The following is an 18472-nucleotide window of genomic DNA, read 5'->3' as shown; positions in this document are numbered from 1 at the left end:
GTGTTACGGTTTGCTTTAAAATATGGTACAAGGTTTATGAGAGATCGGCTTATAAGTAAAAATTAAATTTGTCATAAAGGGAGTAAAATGGAAAATAATTAATTTCTAAATTAGAATTAAATTAGAATAAGCTGTGCAGATCTTATAATTTTTGTTCACTAATTCGCCCACCACATAATGTTTTAATATTTCCAACTTTGTATAATCTAAAAAGTATAAAAATGAAGATTACGACTTTCAGCCTCCAGTTCCTTTTAATGGAAGAATTGAGTAAATGTTGATGCGATATCGGTAGCTGACCTTGTCAAAGAATGCTTGGGCCATGATCATTCAAAAATAAGTTTATGTAAGTTTTTTATTCATAGAAATCAAAGATAATTACTAGAGAGTTTTACAATAACAAATTCACTTGTTCAACCAATTAAACTAGATCCCATTAGTGTATGTAAGTAATTTTACACTTGTCCTAGATTTTAATTTGACCGTTCATGATCAAATCTAATGGTTAATATTTATTTTTCATTCATGTGAAAAAAAAAACTCACATCCATACCTCCCTGCTTGTTTGCAATCCATGGGTTCTCACCAAGTTTTATGTTAGCTTAAATAGTTAACTTTCCTGATTATGTGGCCATGTGTTGCCTCTCATACGATATAATATGACATTTGTATCACAAATTAAATACCTATATTTTAGAAACCCTTAACCCGAACCTTAAGATTCCATTTCCAAATTTCTGCAACTATTCTTCATTTGTGGTCAAATATGCCAAGGGCATTTGTTTTAATCGACTTTGAACATGCGCCGAATAGGAGATTCTGACATTGTGGAAAATAGGCAGCGAACTCCCATATACTATGATTGATCGAGTTAGAAACTGATCGTTCCTTCCAGCAGATGGATATTGAGTTTTTGTTGCACTGAAGTGTTTTGGATAATTGTGGACAGTCATCATCCTAGAGATATATTTCTCAATGGGGTAATGTCAATTTTTGCCCCAACTGTTAGCCATAAGACATTAATAAAATGGCATGAGAATTGATTAGAAGCAACTCAATAAATTCTTGCTAAATGCAACTTGTTAACCACCATATACTATGATTGACACCCATGTCAAAAAAAAAATCACAGATTGAAAATGTTAAATCTTGTAAGATGATAGGATTCCTAGAGCAATTCAACCTTCTATTTTGGATTGTTACGGAACTTGTGGATCACAACATATCTTTGCCACTTAAGGACCTCAAAATCAAACACCGCATTATTTTAAGCCACAATAAATTTTATTATACATTTTTACCAGCTGATCTTCCAAAATTGTGTAATGAGACATAAATCAAGTAATTATCCATAGCTTAAGTAAGCAATGACAGATCATTGAAAATTGATTTCTGCAGCTTTAGTTTGTTCGATTTACTTGGGCGTCAATCATATGATCCTCTGCTTGATAATTGGCTGGAGCATATACACTTGATATGTACTTTGTGGGCATGAGGATCTTCTTCCAAGTCCATTGGTCCCTCAAACTTGATTTTAGCATGCCTTGCTTTCTCTGACCCTGTGTCCTAACAAAATGTTCAAGTTGGGTTTGTGGGTCTTCTCGGATTAATTCCATTAGTTGGAGAAACAATTACTACAACCCTTGGCTCGTAATGAAGTCAATAATAGGAAAAACAATAAAGATATTTGAGTGGGATAGAGTAAGACAGTACATTTCACACATTCAAATTATCCCACAAAGTGATATAACAATTCATTACATTAAAAATTAACTTCCACCAAAGCTGAAATAAACAAGTCTAGGCTGTCAGTTTGATGATTGAGCAGAGTCTAAAATAATATCAGGAAGAGAAGGAAACAAAAGATGGTGAAAAAACTAAATAATATGAAAAAACTTAATTATGCAGAACAAAGACAGAGTAAAATTCGTCCTCATTTCTATCTCTGTAGTCATTCCCATGGATGAGGGTAAGTTCCCAAAAAAAATGGTTGCTTTGAAAATTCAATTCCACTAGAAATGGCCAAATCCTCCAACAATTTGGTATTTCTCCTGACAAATTATTTGATGCAAGATTCAGAAATTCTAATTGCATTGGCTTGTCCCGATTGTTACATAAAATGTCATTCATGGATTCAAAGAATGAATTGCTTGAAAGATTAATAAATTCTAATTTGATATTTCTCCTGACAAATTATTTGATGCAAGATTCAGAAATTCTAATTGCATTGGCTTGTGCTGATTGTTACATAAAATGTCATTCATGGATTCAGAGAATGAATTGCTTGAAAGATCTAACCGAAACAGTTCACTTGAAAGATTGGGTAATTTACCACATAAGTGATTTGAGCTTAGATCAATAGTATGGATAGATAATGGATTCTTTAATGTAGTCCCAAGCTCACCATGGATATGATTGTGAGAGAGGTTTAACTACAAAACCTGAGAAAGTGCTTCTTACATCCGTGTGGGAATAGAATCCAAAATCCCCGTGTTAGACAGTCCAACATCTTGAAGTTTGTTTTGTGACTGAATCAATGATGGAAAATTGGCACCTTACTGCCACGATCTCACATCCAAAGAGGTAAGCTGAAAATTAGGAAGCCAATTGGGACCCCTTTTAAAGTGAAATTGTTCCCTGATGCATGAAACTCCTTCAAGCTTGTCAGATTTGTAAGATCCTTTTCCTTGACAACTCTTTGAAAAAGATTGCCATCAATATGAAGAGATGACAATTTAGAGATATTCATGAGATGACAATTTAGAGAGTGACCAAAGACTTTCAAATGAATTTTCACTGAATTTATTAATAGACGGATCAAGATATCTTAGTGTTGAAAGTTTTCCAAATGATCTAGAAAGGGCACCACCAATTGAGTTGTTGTAAAAATCTAGCATGTCAATATTTTTAAAAACCCCAATTTGATCCGTCAAATTGAGGTTTTTTATCATCTAGGACAATTTTTTTCTGTTTCTTTTTCTCACGTGGGTACTTTTCAAATTATGCCCCAAAAGGGAATAAGCTGCATTACAACATTAAGTTAGAAATCGTAATATTGATTATGACTTATTATTTTTTAAAACTTTAATCGTAACATTATTTACACTTCCTTTTTTTATGACTTCTGTTGTCCACACACGAATACCTTTGTTTAAGAGAATATTTTTGGTGTTGAAAGTCTCAAATTCAGAATCTTCCGCTGTGCGGATTTCTTGAGAAACGAAAGTTAATAAGATTTTTTTTTAATTTTACGGCTTCAAAGTCAATAGTTTTTTCTATTATGATTTCAAAGTGATAAGTTTTTTTTTTAATTTTTCTTTTTATGACTTTTTAGTCGTTTTGTTTTTTTTTTCCGTTTAAAGTTTTTAATTTTAGAATTTTTTATTTTCTTGTATTTTATTTTTTATTTTGTTACATTTTTTAAAAATGTTATTAATTTTATTTATTTAATTATTAAATAAATATTTTATTTATTCATTTTAAAAAAAATTCAATGACATAGTTAAAAAATTATCTAAATTTTAAATAAACCAAATATGTTAAATAAAAAATAATTAAAATGGAAAAATTTCATAGTATTAGTTTTATTTGATTTGTTTTATATTTTTTATGGTTTTATTTAACATATTACATATTTTTTAAATATTTTTTATTTAAAATATATTATGTTTTTAATATTATTTTATTTAATATATTTTGCATATTAAAATTTAGATAATTTTTAAATAATATTATAGAATTTTATTTGTTAAATGAATAAATAAAATATTTACTTAATTATTAAATAAATAATTTTTTTTATAATTTTTGAAAAAAATTAGAAACAAAAAAATAAAATACAAGTAAGTAAAAAATTCTAAAGTTAAAAAATTTAAACGTAAAAAAAAAAGAAACAATTTCAAAAGTCATAAAAAAAAAATTAAACTTACAGTTTTGATGTCTTAAGTTAAAAAAATTAAAAAAAAAACTTACGACTTTGAAGTAGTAAAATTAACGACTTTGAAGTCCCAAATAAAAAAAAATTACATTAAACTCATAAATAATTTTATCACTTTCATTAGAAAAAAAGTCATGTTACGATTTCCAACTCATATATCATAATACCTAAAAAAAGTCATGTTATGACTTCCAACTCATATATCATAATACCTGGTATGACTTATTGTTTTTTGGAAAATAATTTGAAAAATACCCCTGAATGTTAATAAGCCGTCAAATTGACTGAAAGTTGTGAGTCCATGGGAAATACAAAGAGCTAGAATTTCTAAAATATCATTAACCTGTTGGTTGAGTTTGAGATATAAGAAATCAATCTCCCCCAAGTTGCAGAGATTACCCCAAGAAGTTCGAATGGTTGCTTCAGATTGATTAATTGATAAATCAAGTTCAACAAGAGAAGTCAAATTTCCCCAGACATCATAAATAGTCCTATGCAAATTGCTGTACCTTAGGTCCAAATACTTGAGACGATGAAGACCGTATAACCAATCAAGTATAGAATATGAGAATGAATTTTGAGACAAGTCAAGATTTTAAAGAAGTGTGAGGTTTCGAATACCACCAGGGAATCGGATCGACCTTGGATTTCATTACCCAACAACAAGGGAATATTTGAAATCTCATTTCAAGAGAGATTCAAACATATGAATAAATTTCAAAGAATCAAAGAGACTGTTTTCGGATTCGAATCCATGACTAACAAGTCACCAAGGCACAACTTTACCGCTGCACCAGGGCTCGCCCTCAAATTTCAAAGAAACATAACTTAAAAAAAAATAGATACACTTGTGTATGTAGATGCAATGACAACAATTCCCACGGTACAACTCTTATCCATTAAATATAACAACATTACTGAAAATTGAAATATAATGGATTAGTTTGTTTAAATTTATTTGTTGACATAAATTGATCAACCTGCCAATACAATGATACAACATCGGTGTATTCTAAGCAACACTAAACACTGATACTACATGAGTAAAAAGATTGAAGTTTGAACCACACATGATCAAGGAAATGAAAATAGGCATACCTCCATGATCTACAAATCAGTAAAGGAGCAATCACTATCCAGAATCCCACAACAAATCCAATTGTCGCACTAACAACAAATCCAATTGTCACACTAACAAAAAACCAATTCACTCCATGCCCATGACTTCCTTCATAACTATGAGTTTTCCCATTGGAGCTGCAGTTTATGGGCAGTGGTGGACCACATAGATTGTTGCCAATAAAGCTGGAGGCATCAAAGGTTTGCAATTGAGTTCCTGTTGGAATTTTTCCCTTCAAATGATTATAAGACACGTCTAGCAGGCTCAAAAAGTTCAAATTAGAAATGGTTGGAGGGATTTCACCAGAAAGTTGATTCCTCGAAAAATCAATACACTGTAACGATCCCATATTACCAATACCTTCTGGAATAGGACCAATCAATTGGTTGTGGGACAAGTTCAAAAAGTTCAATCCATTTAGATTTGTGATTTTTCTAGGTATTTCTCCTAATAATTTGTTACTTGATAGATCAATGCTTGTTACCAAACCCAGAATGTTTCTATACTCATCTCCTCTTCCTTTCAGCCATAGTAGCACACTAACTATGCTATAATCGGAAGTGTAAAGCATAGCAAGTTGTGCTTGAGAATAGATATGAGGATCTGTACTTTGGTTCTTTAGTGTCATGGCACTGAAGTTACTGAAACAGCTCGGTATATTGCCAGACAAATTGTTTTGTGCAAGGTCTAAAACCTGAAGAAGACTCATCTGACATATTTCATTTGGAATGTGGCCGGTAAAACTGTTTGATCGAAGGAGGAGGATTTTCACATTTAAGAGCTTTTCTCCAACCCATGTTGGAATACTTCCTGAAAGATTATTTTCCCCAAGGTCCAAGGATATCAATTGGTTATTCTTCTTCAAACTGGTTGGAAATATTCCTGAGAGTGTGTTGTTACGAATTTGTAACGACTGCAGGTCTGCCAAGGAACCCATGGATTGGGGTAAGTTCCCAACAAAATGGTTGCTTTGTAAATTTACATACACAAGAGATGTCCAATTCATCCAGCAATCAGGTATCTCTCCTGACAAATTATTTGATGCAAGATTCAGAAATTCTAATTGCACTGGCCCGTCCTGATGCTTACATAAAAAGTCATTCATGGATTCAGAGAATGAATTGCTTGAAAGATCTAACTGAAACACATCACTTGAAAGATAGGGTAATTTACCACACAAGTGATTTGAGCTTAGATCAATAGTTTGGATAGATATTGGATTCTTTAATGTAGTCCCAATCTCACCATGGATATGATTATGAGAGAGGTTTAAATACAAAATCTGAGAAGGTGTTTCCCAGAACGAGGTGGGAATAGAATCTAAAATCCCCGTGTTAGACAGTCCAACATATTGAAGTTTGTTTTGTGACTGAATCCACGATGGAAAGTTGGGACTTAACTGCCATGATGTCACATCCAAATAGGAAAGCCGAAAATTAGGACGCCAATTGGGACCCACTTTTAAAGTGAAATTGTTCCCTGATGCACCAAACTCCGTCAAGCTTGTAAGATTTGCAAGATGATCTTCCTTGACAACTCCATGAAAAAGATTGCCATCAATATAAAGAGATGACAATTTAGAGAGTGATCCAAGACTTTCAAATGGATTTCCACTGAATTTATTAATAGACAGATCGAGATATCTAAATGATGAAAGTTTTCCAAATGATTTAGGAAGAGCACCACCAATTGAGTTGTTGAAAAAATCTAGCAGCTCAATATTTTTAAATGCCCCAATATGATCTGTCAGATTGCCTGAAAGTCGTGAACTCTGAACTGCAAGTGTTGTGAGTCCATGGGAAATACAAGGAGCAAGAATTTCTAAAAGTTCATTAACTTGTTGGTTGAGTTTGAGATATGATAAATCTATCACCCTTAAGTTGCAGAGATTACCCAAAGAAGTTGGAATGTTTCCTTCAAGTTGATTACCTGATAAATCAAGTTCAACAAGAGAAGTCAAATTTCCCAAAGAAGTTGGAATGGTTCCTTCAAGTTGATTACCTGATAAATCAAGTTCAACAAGAGAAGTCAAATTTCCCAGGGCATCAGAAATAGTCCCATGCAAGTTGTTGTCCCTTAGGTTGAGGAACTTGAGACGATGAAGACCGTATAAGCAATCAGGTATAGAAGATGAGAATGAATTTCCAGACAAGTCAAGATTTTGAAGAAGTGTGAGGTTTCGAATACCACCAGGAATAGGACCTTGAATTTCATTACCCTGTAATTGAAGAGAAACAAGTTTCTTCAATTTGAATATCCACTTGGGGACAAAAGAAATGGCAGGGGAATAACGAGTACGGGAAAGATGGAGAGTTTGCAGAGATGAGAAGTTGAGCAAGGATGGTTCATTATAGTGAGGGAGTGTGCATCCTGACAAATCTAGGTGGGTCAAAGAAGGAAGAGATTGGAGAGTGTGTAGCCAATGAAATGCTTTGGATAGGTTTGCATTACTCAAATCAAGATATTCAAGCTTCCACATACTTGATACCCATTCTACATTTTCAGCTAACAGAGGCTCGAAAGCATAACTTCCGAGGTCAAGATAGACCAAATTGGAGAGATTCCCAATCTGAGATGGAATCTTCCCCATGAATCGAGTATCAGAGAGGTCGAGGTGAGTCAAGGATGTCATTGCACAAAGGAAAGAAGGAATTGCCATACCTTCAAGAAATGCATTGGCACTCAAGTCAAGATATCGAAGCTTAGAGAGATTCCGGATCTGAGAGGGTACTGTTCCGTTGGCAACAGATCTCAGGTCAAGATACACCAAATTTGAGAGATTCCCAATCTGAGGAGGAATCATCCCATAGAATCCAGTATGAGAGAGGTCGAGGTGAGTCAAGGAAGTCATTGTCCCAAGGAAAGAAGGAATTGACATACCTTCTCCAAGGAAATAATTGCCGCTCAAGTCCAAGTAATTCAAATGCTTTAAATCAGCCAAACAAGGACTTATCTCTCCACCAAAGCTCCATCTCCTATAAGCCTCCTCATCGAAGTGAGAGTAGCCATCATAGTAATGATAGAAAACAGAATCTGAGGTGTGGAGGTGAAGCTGAAGAAGATGGGAAGTGACGTTGTGGCAGAGGACTCCATACCAGTGGCAACAGTTGGTATTATTATGATTCCAAGACCAAAGCCTATTTGAAGGATCATTCAGATTATTCTTAAACTTCAAAAGTGTCTCACGCTCACTTGGGATGCACACACTCTCTCTGCACGGTAAGCTGAACAACCAAAGGTGGACAAAGACAAGAATATAAATGGAGGATGAATTCATGATCATGCAACGCAAATGCAGAAAACAAGTGTAGTTGTTGGTTCTGCATATAAATCATCGAACTTCTATTATTTATACTGCTGCCCTGCCTGTTTTTCTCTTCACTTTCATTATTTTTTACCTTTTTTATTATTGTGCCAAATACTAAAATATTCTTCCATTCTTTTTTTACGTTGGCCTCTTTAAATTATCGATTTAATTATCCAATTCTCCCGAATTAATTCTTAGAATACGAAATTTTTTGTATTTACTGTATCTATCTCCCTTTTTAAAATTTCTATATACACTAAATTCATTAAAAAAATCAAAATTAAAAACAAAGAAATATGATTTCTTCTTGTGCTGAATACTAACATAAGAAACATTTTTTTTGGTACAGTTTTTTTTTACAAAAATAAATAAGAATCATTTTATTTTAATTTACCCTATAATACTGCTTAAATAAAAATTTGGTGTCATTAAACTTCAAATTTTAACTATTATTTAATCAATCCTTTCGTTAAACTTTTGTTACGTACAAAAGTCCAATATTTTTTTTAAGAAAAAATCAAGTCTTCTATTTCATCAAATCCCAACCCATGATTAATATTAAATTAACAAATTTTCAATATTCAAACTAAAAATAATGTAAAAGAAAATTGTCTTCTAAATCATAGCTCACACCATCAAGTCAATCTCAAGGTTTTCCATTTTTTCATCTTGAACCTTTGGACACTCCACAAAGTCCAGCCATGATGTTAAGGTCTGACTTCTTCAACTTGAACCATAGGTCACTGCATTACCTTCATATCAAGTTCCGTGTCATTGACAACAAATGTTGGAGTTAAGTCAAGCAAGGAAAAAAAATATATAATTGATGAATTAATCAATTATAGGAAAAGAGTTTACTTTAAAGACTATTTTGGTTAAAAAAATTATTTCGTTCCAAGCTAGCTGTTTAATTTTGATCAATTTTTCAATTCACAAAATAATATTCTTCTTATATGTGAAAAAGACTAATTAATCTTTATTGTCATTAATGATTGTTGTGTTGTCTATTTATAATTGTTTTTTAATCATAATATTATTTTCTTTTTTATTAAAAATTAATTAGTGAGATACAAAGAAGTTTAAATTGCTTGTTTAACTTGGTCTATCATAATTATTGAGATCATAGTTTTTCCTTTTATAAGTCTTGGTCCAAATTTTTCCATGATCATATTTAAGTTAAAAAGTAAATTAGAAGATCTACAAAGAAGTGTAGCATGTTTTTTAAATTATAAAATTATGGTCCTAGCTATTTATTGTTAGACCACAAGTCTTCATATATTAAAGTTTTTGTCTAAATTTCATTTATGGTGATAGTTTAAGAATAGTGATAGAAGAAAAAAATAAATATACAATTTATTGAAATATCTAACTCAATTAATAGATGAATACATCAATTATAGGAAAATGGTGTACTTTAAAGACTATTTCTATTAAATAATCTATAAAAAAATTATTTCGTTCCAATCTAATTATTTAATTTTAATCAATTTTCAGTTCATAAAATAATATTCTCTTATATAGGAAAAAAAGACTAGATTTAATTATCATCAATTGGAAAAGTTATTGTGTCATGTATTTCTAATTGTATTCAAACTTGAATATTATTTTATTTATCATATAAAAATTAATTAGTTATATAAAAAGAAGTAAAAAGAATATTAATTTTTTTTCAAAAAAAAATCAGTATCATATTTTATATTTTTTACAAGTTATCAACTTAAATAAGAGGAGAAACATAATTTTAATTTCCATTTTACTTTTTAAATAATTGCAAGTGCCAAATTTAAATAATCACGAGAATACTCAAGTTCAATATAATATTCTAAAAAATAATAAAAATCCATACGATAACTTAAACAATCTACAAAGAAATATAATTTATTCTTGTGCCAAATACTAAAACAAGAAACATTTTTTATTTTAGTTTACCTATAGAATTGCTTAAATCAATGAAATTTTTATTTTAAGAAAATATTAACGATTTTTTTAAAACTTTAAGTAGTTTACATCAAAGGTAATTAAATTTGGCTTAATTAGTCTTCAAATTTTAACTATTATTCAAATCAATCCTTTTGTTAAACCTGTAAGTGTTAATATTCTATTACATGCGTTTGAACCCATAATTAATTTTAAACTATCAAATTTTAATTATTCAAAATAAAAGAAATGAAAACAAAATTGTTTCCTAGAAAAACCGCTGACCACTCCACCAAATCCATATCAAGGTCCCCACTTTTCCAACTTGAACCATAGACTACTCCATCAAGTCAATGTCAAGGTCCTCCATTTTTTCATCTTCAACCTTAGGACACTCCACAAAGTCCAGCCATATTAAGGTCTCTGACTTCTTCAACTTGTGCAACGTATATATGGAAAACAACTTAATTGTATAAGTGCTTCTTGCTTCTGCATATAAATCATAAAACTTCTATTATTTATACTGCTGCAAGTGTCTTTCTTTTTTTTTTTCTTTTTTTTTATGACGTTTCCTTTTTTTTATTTATTGACTTTATTATCCAATTCCCCCGAGTTAATTCTTAGAATAGGAAATAATTTTGAATTTACTTTATCTATCTCCCTTTTTAAAATTCCTGTATACACAAAATTTTGTATTGAATTTAACTTTTATTAATTTTGATTAATCAATCCTTTTGTTAAAATTTTGTTAATTAAACAATAAAAGTACAACATTTTATTAAAAAAATTCAAGTCTTCTATTTCTAATTCTATTTGAACTTGAATATTATTTTTTTATCATGTAAAAATTAATTAGTTATGTAAAAAGAAGTGTGAAAAAGACTATTAACTTTTTTTCTCAAAAAAATCAGTATCATATTTTGTATTTTTTTACAAGTTATCAACTTAAATAAGAGGAGAAACATTATTTTAATTTCCATTTTACTTTTTAAATAATTTGCAAGTGCCAAATTTAAACAATCATAAAAATACTCACGTTCAATATAATATTCTCAAAAAGAAAAATATTGATACGATAACTTAAAAAATCAACAAAGAAATATAATTTATTTTTGTGCCAAATACTAAAATAGGAAACTTTTTTATTTTAGTTTACCGTATAGAATTGCTTAAATCAATGAAAGTTTTATTTTAAGAAAATATTAACAATTTTTTAAAACTTTGAGTAGTTTACATCTAAGGTAATTAAATTTAGCTTAATTAGTCTTCAAATTTTAACTATTATTTAAATCAATCCTTTAAGTATATAACAAAAAGTCTTCCATTATAAAATTCAAATATTCTATTACTTGGAATTTGAACCCATAATTAATTTTAAACTATCAAAATTTTATTATTCAAAATTAAAAAAATGAAAAACAAAATTTTCTCCTAGACAAATCGCTGGCTACTCCACCAAATCCATATCAAGGTCCACACTTTTTCAACTTGAACCACAGGCTACTCCATCAAGTCCATGTCAAGCTCCTCCATTTTTTCATCTTGAACCTTAGGACACTCCACAAAGTCCAGCCATACTAAGGTCTCTGACTTCTTCAACTTGATCCATATCCCATAGGCCACTCCACCAATTTCATGACATTGTCCCCCCACTTCTTCAACTTGAACCATAGGTCACTACATTACCTTCATATCAAGTTCTTTATCATTGACAACAAATGTTTAGAATTAAGTAAGGAAGGAAAAAATTATAAATGATGAATACATAAATTATAAGAAAAGAATCTAATTTAGAGACTATTTAGATTAAAAAATCTATATAAAAAAAGATTATTTTGCTCCAATTTAGTTAGTTAATTTTGATTTATTTTTTAATTCACAAAATAATATTCTTCTTATATGTAAAAAAAGAATAATTTTCATTGTTATTAATTGGAAAGATTTTTGTGTCGTTTATTTCTAATCGTATTTTAACCTGGATATTATTTTCTTTTTCATTAAAAGTTAATTAGTGAGATATAAAGAAGTGTAAATTGCTTGTTTAACTTGGTCTATCATAATTATTGAGATCATAGTTTTTTCTTTAATAAGTCTTGGTCCAAATTTCTCCATGTATTAAAAAGTAAATTAGAAGATCTACAAATTAAGAAGTGTGGCATGTTTTTTAAATTATAAAATTATGGTCCTAGCTATTTATTGTTAGACCACAAGTCTTAATATATTAAAGTTTTTGTCTAGATTTCATTTACTTATGTGGTGATAGTTTAAGAATAGTGATAGAAGAGAAAAATAAATATACAATTTATTGAAATATTTAACTCCCTTGTGCGAATTAGTCAAACTCCCTTGTCACTAGGTCCATCTAGTGATTAAAAATATAATCAAACAATTCAATAAAACACAAGTCTAATTGTCGCTATTGTAATTCAATAATTGTATTATATTTTTTATGTTAATAAATTTTTTAAAAAAGATTGGTGTTTTTAGTAGAATGAAAGCAATTAATACATTGATTTCAATGCATTAATTGAATTCTGATTTGACTTTTAATTAAAAGACTGCACATAAATGTTTTTAAAACTATTGTGTGGTTTCCCTGGAAAAAAAACTATTGTATGGTTCTATTATAATGGACTGAATTTGAGTTTAAAAAGATTTTTTTATGAAATTAAAATTAAAGATAAAAAATATAAAAGTTTAATTGCATTCTTTATTCTTCAGGTACAGTAATTGTGCGATTTTGGTCTATTGTAAGTTCCAATTGGGAGAATTGGATTGGATCCACTGGGCATTGCAATTTCAATCCCTCCATCCATCTTTCTTTGAATATTTAACAGATATTTGCTGGCATGACACTAGATGAAAGGTACATAATATGACAACTACCATGTTGCCTAACACATACTGAACTAAACTTTTGATCCCTTAGAATATTGCAGTTATAAGGAAGCAGAAGTGAATAAGCCACATCTAAGGGACCAAATTAAACTTACAAAATTATAATACCTAATTTACGTAATGCATGCAGATCAAAAGTGAAATTAAACTAAATATAAATTATGAGAGCATTCTAAATCTGTCTTCATTGTCTGAGGAGCAAAGGACTTGACAAGTGTTTTATATTTTTTTTTTTTTTGTACATGCATATATAGTGTATATGCTATTTTTTTCCCCTACATTTATGATCTCGGAACTGAAACAGTGAGAGAAACCGATGTGAAAATAGATAGGGTGGATGAAGAACTAGACATCGGCCAGTGGAAGAAAATGAACAGATGGAAAACCATCTTTTTGGGTATTTCCCTATTTCTTTAATAAAGATACCAGCTCCTCTCTCTCTAATACACACACTGGTGATACAGGTGTGATGGAAACCCTATATCTGATAGCTTGAAACTTTATTTTGTATGAGGGAATTCAATACAACTAGTGACCCTTGTATAAAACGATAGGAACTATTATGAATAAAAAAGTAATATTTCATGATTTTTAAAATTTAATCAATCATGATTTGTCAAATGAACTTGTTAATGAGTATTATAGAATAAATGCATCAATACTCAGGAAATGGGAATGTGGAATGTATCAGAGTAAGGAAAAGCGAGAGAAGGAAGATGTGGAAGAGCTTAGAAACTGCAGAATCCTATGCAAGCTCCAACTTTCTACACTAATTAAATTCATTCAGGCAAATTCTTAGTTACATGTTGTGTAAAACAATCTTCTTAAATCCAATCACCGAGTGTGTCATTTCAGGTATTTTAATGCTAATCATTGTTAGTGCACAGATAGTAGAAGGCAATAATGCGTCATAAATACAAAACAGAATTTCATACTCAAGTCTCAAGCTCGTCTAGTTCTCTTAACATTAAGAACATTTAATACCAATGAAAGCAAAACACACAGAACACCACAGATGAACAGGTACATAGTATGGTAAACCTTTTCACATTTTTAATGGCTAGACTAACACGTTGTAATGTCTCACTTCTTAACAGTCAACAGGTAAACTCATAATTCCCAAGTAACCTTCTTACCTTCAAAACTATCATCACATAAATCAGATCTTTCAAGTGGTCAAGATAATGAAAATAAGCACGCCTCCAAGTTCTGTTGAAGAAAACAACACTGCAAAAACCCCAAAATCCTGCTGCAAATCCAACTCCCATACCGATATAAAACTCTGATGTTCCAAAGAAATTACCATCACCGTGTCCAACAGAAGCACTCTCCCTCAACCATTCCTTGTTTGTGCAATTTTTTGTTACAGGAGGACCACAAAGCTCAGGATTTCCAGTGTAGCTAAGTTCTTCAAAGCTCTGAAGTTGGGTGCTCGTGGGAATTCTGCCTGATAAGTTGTGGTATGATAGATTCAGGAAACTGAGGAAGGACAAATCAGATAAGTTTTGAGGGATTTGACCTGAAATGTTGTTTAGTGAGAGATCAAGGGATTCTAACAATTTCATTTTTCCCATGTCATTTGGTATCTCTCCAGACAGATGATTTCTAGACAAGTTCAAAAACCGCAAAGCAGATAGCTTGGAAATTTCAGATGGAATTGCTCCAGATAGCTTATTACTTGAAAGATCAATCATTCTCACCAATATCAGATTGTCTCTGTACTCTAACTCATCTCCTTTGGGAACTAAGACAAGAGTTTCCTTGTAGTGGTTATAACTGAAGTCAGAGCCATATGAATAACTTGAAGGGTTTGCAAAGAAGTCATCTTCACCAGCCATTGTTTTCATGTCATCCAAACAATTTGGAATGGATCCTGACAGGCTGTTATTGCCAAGATCCAGCACTATAAGGGAAGAAAGTTGATACATCTTTTGAGTAATGCTGCCATTGAAATTGTTGGATCTTAGACGAAGAACCATTAGATATTGCATTTCCCACATCCAATCTGGTATTGTGTCAGAAAGTTGGTTATTTCCCATGTCTATGAATTTCATTGTAGAGCAATTTTGCAGTGTTGAAGGAATATATCCTGAGAAGCGGTTGTCGTCTAACAGCAAAGACTCAAGTTGAGACAGATACCCCATGGAGTTTGGAATTTCACCAGACAAATTGTTACTGCCCAAGTTCACATGCACCAAAGCTTGCCAATGCACCCAACAGTGACCAAGATCACCAAACAAGACATTATTTGAAAAATCCAGCCCACTTAACTTATTAGTAGCATTTGGCTTTCCACATAAAAAGGGAGAAATTGTTCCGGAAATTGAGTTATTGGCAACATTCAGCACTTCAACATTTGCAGACACACTTGGCAATCTACCCTTGAACAAATTAGAACTCAAATTTATGACGCTGGAATTTAGAAAGATGTTAGATAGGTCTCCACTTAACAGATTGTTTGACAGATCCAGGAATTCAATTTGCAAAGTCCAATTCCAAAACCAACTTGGAACCAAGTCTGCAATACCTGCCTTAGACATTGTCAAAACCTTCACAGAACTTTGCATTTTTAGCCATTCTGGAAACATAGGACCTATTCCAAAGGAACTCAGTAAAACATATTCAAGCTGAAAAGGAGGAGCCCATCCAGAGTTGACACTGAGGAACAAGTTTGTCCAAGACAAACGAAGTTCCTTTAATGTAAAAAGTTTTACAAAATTTGACTCTTTTATAGATCCTTCTAACAAATTAGATGAAAGGTCTAACGTCACTAAATTTGAGAGAGTTCCAAGAGTTACAGGCACATCACCATCAAAGAATTAGCTCCAAGATTTAATACCTGCAGTTTTTTGAGGAACTCAAAACTCTTAGGAATGGTTCCATTCAGTCGGTTGTGAGCCAGGTTTAAAGTTCTCAAGGATGACAAGTTTGCAAATGGTGAGGGAATTGGACAAGTAAAGGTATTATTACTGAGATCTAGAACTTCAAGATGCTTAAGCTGGCCTAATGAATCTGGAAGTGGCCCACTGAGTTGATTGTTCTGCAGGTCTAGATTTTTTATGTTCTGTAGGCTTGATATTATTTGTGGAATTTCACCCTGTAAAAGGTTACTGTGTAAATCAAGTTGGACAAGAGTTTTGCTGAGATTAAATAGCCATGAAGGGATTTGCTGATTGAGATTGTTATTTGAAAGATCAAGGACTTGGAGATGTGTGAAGTTGGTTTTTCCTTTTGGTGGTCCTAAGTTATCAATTTGACAGCTCTCCAAGTGTAGTTCTGAAAGAGATGGAAGTGCACTCAGTACTTGAAGCCAGTTACCTTGTTTATGAAGGTCTGAATAACTCAAATCAAGGTACTCCAAGGAAGATAGCCTTGATATCCAATTAAGGTTATCTATCTGAAGAGCATAATTGTATCCAAGATTAAGGTGCTGCAGGTTTGAGAGGTTTCCTAGTTGATGAGGGATTAATCCCATGAACCCACTTAAGCTAAGGTCCAAGTATCTCGGACTCTCCAATGAGCTTAGGAAGCTTGGTATTGGAGTAAGAACAAAATAATTTGAACTCAAGTCCAAATGATTCAAATATTTTAGTCCAAGCAAAGAAGGACTAATCTCTCCACTCAACTCCCTATAGGGAGAGCCCACAGGTGTGTCAAGATTGATTTCCATGACTTTACCTGTGTTGTTGCAGTGAACCCCTTGCCATGTACAGAAATCCGATTTGTCAGACCACGATGAAAGCCTGTTTGAAGGGTCTGCTAGTCCATGCTTGAAGCTGAGGAGTGCATTCCTTTCCTTTTCACTGCAAGTCATATTGAGCCTTGTGACCTTGCTTGCACTGAAGTGGAGAGTTGTTGCAGTGGACAATATCAAGAGAAGAACATGAGTTGCAAATAGCACTGCCATGAAGAAGAAGGAAGACAAAAAAGGTTGAATCCACAATTTTCTGGTTCACGGTTGGTATTTACTACTAACAATGCCTATGTAGGATATATACCGTAGAAGGGTTAGCATTTAAAATTTTACTCCACTAATGGTGGTGGTTGCAAAATGCACACATATGTAGAGGTATATATGTCAACAACGAGACATTTAGGACACTTCTGTAGGGTTTCAGGGCTTTCCATCAGCTCTGATAAATCTGCCATATACTCAGTCGGTATTAGGCCTCATGAGCTTTCTCATATTCAGCGCGCAGCTTACTGGATTTAGCTTGGGTGACTTTCCTTTCAGATACTTGGGTGTTCCCCTTTTATCATCTAGATTAAATGTATGTCATTATGCTCCCTTGCTTTCCAAGATTACTGGCCTGATTCAGGGATGGAGCAAAAAGTCTTTATCTTATGCAGGTAAGTTAGAGTTGATCAGAGCGGTTATTCAAGGAATTGTGAATTTCTGGATGGGGATTTTTCCTTTGCCGCAATCTGTTCTGGACCGGATCAACGCTTCGTGCTGTAATTTTCTGTGGGGCAAAGCGGATATTGGCAAAAACAAGCCCTTGGTTGCTTGGTCAGTAGTTTGTTCTCCGAAAAAAGAAGGGGGTTTAGGCCTTTTTAATCTCAAGGACTGGAACCTTGCGCTTCTTTCCCGTATCCTGTGGGACTTTCATTGTAAGAAAGATTATCTATGGGTTCGGTGGGTTCACCATTACTATTTCAGAGGGAGCGATGTGTGGAATTACAATACTTATTCATCAGATTCAGTTTTGATAAAGAAAATCATTCAAATAAGGGACTTTATTATCTCTAAAGAGTTAAGTACGGAAGAGGCCAAAAAGAGAATTCAATCTTGGAGCACCAATGAACAATTGCTTGTTGGCAAAGTCTATGAATACATTAGAGGTCTCAAGCCTATTGTTAGTTGGTGTTTTGTTATATGGAACCCAGCAACCCCTCCTAAGATGTCTTTCATTTTGTGGCTTGCTAAAAGGAATCGGCTGCTTACTCATGACAAAGTTACTTTTTTGAACAAGGGTTCCCTCTGCCCTTTATGTTCAAATGAGCCTGAGTCAAATGCTCATTTGTTCTTTTCTTGCAGGAAATCTCTCCAAGTTTGGGCTCACATTCGTGATTTGGCTCCTTTCTGCAGGCGTTTCACTTCTTTACAGCGCATTACTAACTCTTTAATTAGGGGCAGATCCACATCAGGTGTTCAAGGAAAATTACGTTGTCTGGCTATAGCAATTACAGTCTACTGCATTTGGCTGTCTAGGAACAAGCTGATTTTTGAAGATTATCAATTTTCTATAATAAAGTTTATTAGCAAGATTAAGTTCTTTATGTATAGACAAGC

The 18472-nt window shown here is 32.3% G+C and overlaps 1 protein-coding gene and 1 pseudogene across 1 annotated transcript; both read right to left on the bottom strand.

Moving 5' to 3' along the window:
• Positions 1-4855: 4855 nt before the first annotated feature.
• On the bottom strand, positions 4856-8359 carry LOC114390077 (receptor-like protein EIX1). The gene is made up of 2 exons (XM_028350762.1): positions 7059-8359; positions 4856-6986 (listed from the first exon to the last, which is right to left on the bottom strand). Exons 1-2 carry the CDS (start codon positions 8338-8340, stop codon positions 4960-4962), a joined length of 3309 nt encoding a protein of 1102 aa, XP_028206563.1. The 5' UTR covers positions 8341-8359; the 3' UTR covers positions 4856-4959.
• A 6334-nt stretch (positions 8360-14693) lies between these two features.
• On the bottom strand, positions 14694-16993 carry LOC114390081 (annotated as a pseudogene).
• Positions 16994-18472: the final 1479 nt, after the last annotated feature.

This window comes from Glycine soja, chromosome 16 (assembly GCF_004193775.1).
Source record: "Glycine soja cultivar W05 chromosome 16, ASM419377v2, whole genome shotgun sequence".
NCBI lineage: Eukaryota > Viridiplantae > Streptophyta > Magnoliopsida > Fabales > Fabaceae > Glycine > Glycine soja.
The sequence above is the reverse complement of the archived record's forward strand: the minus strand, read 5'-3'. Positions and strand labels throughout refer to the sequence as shown.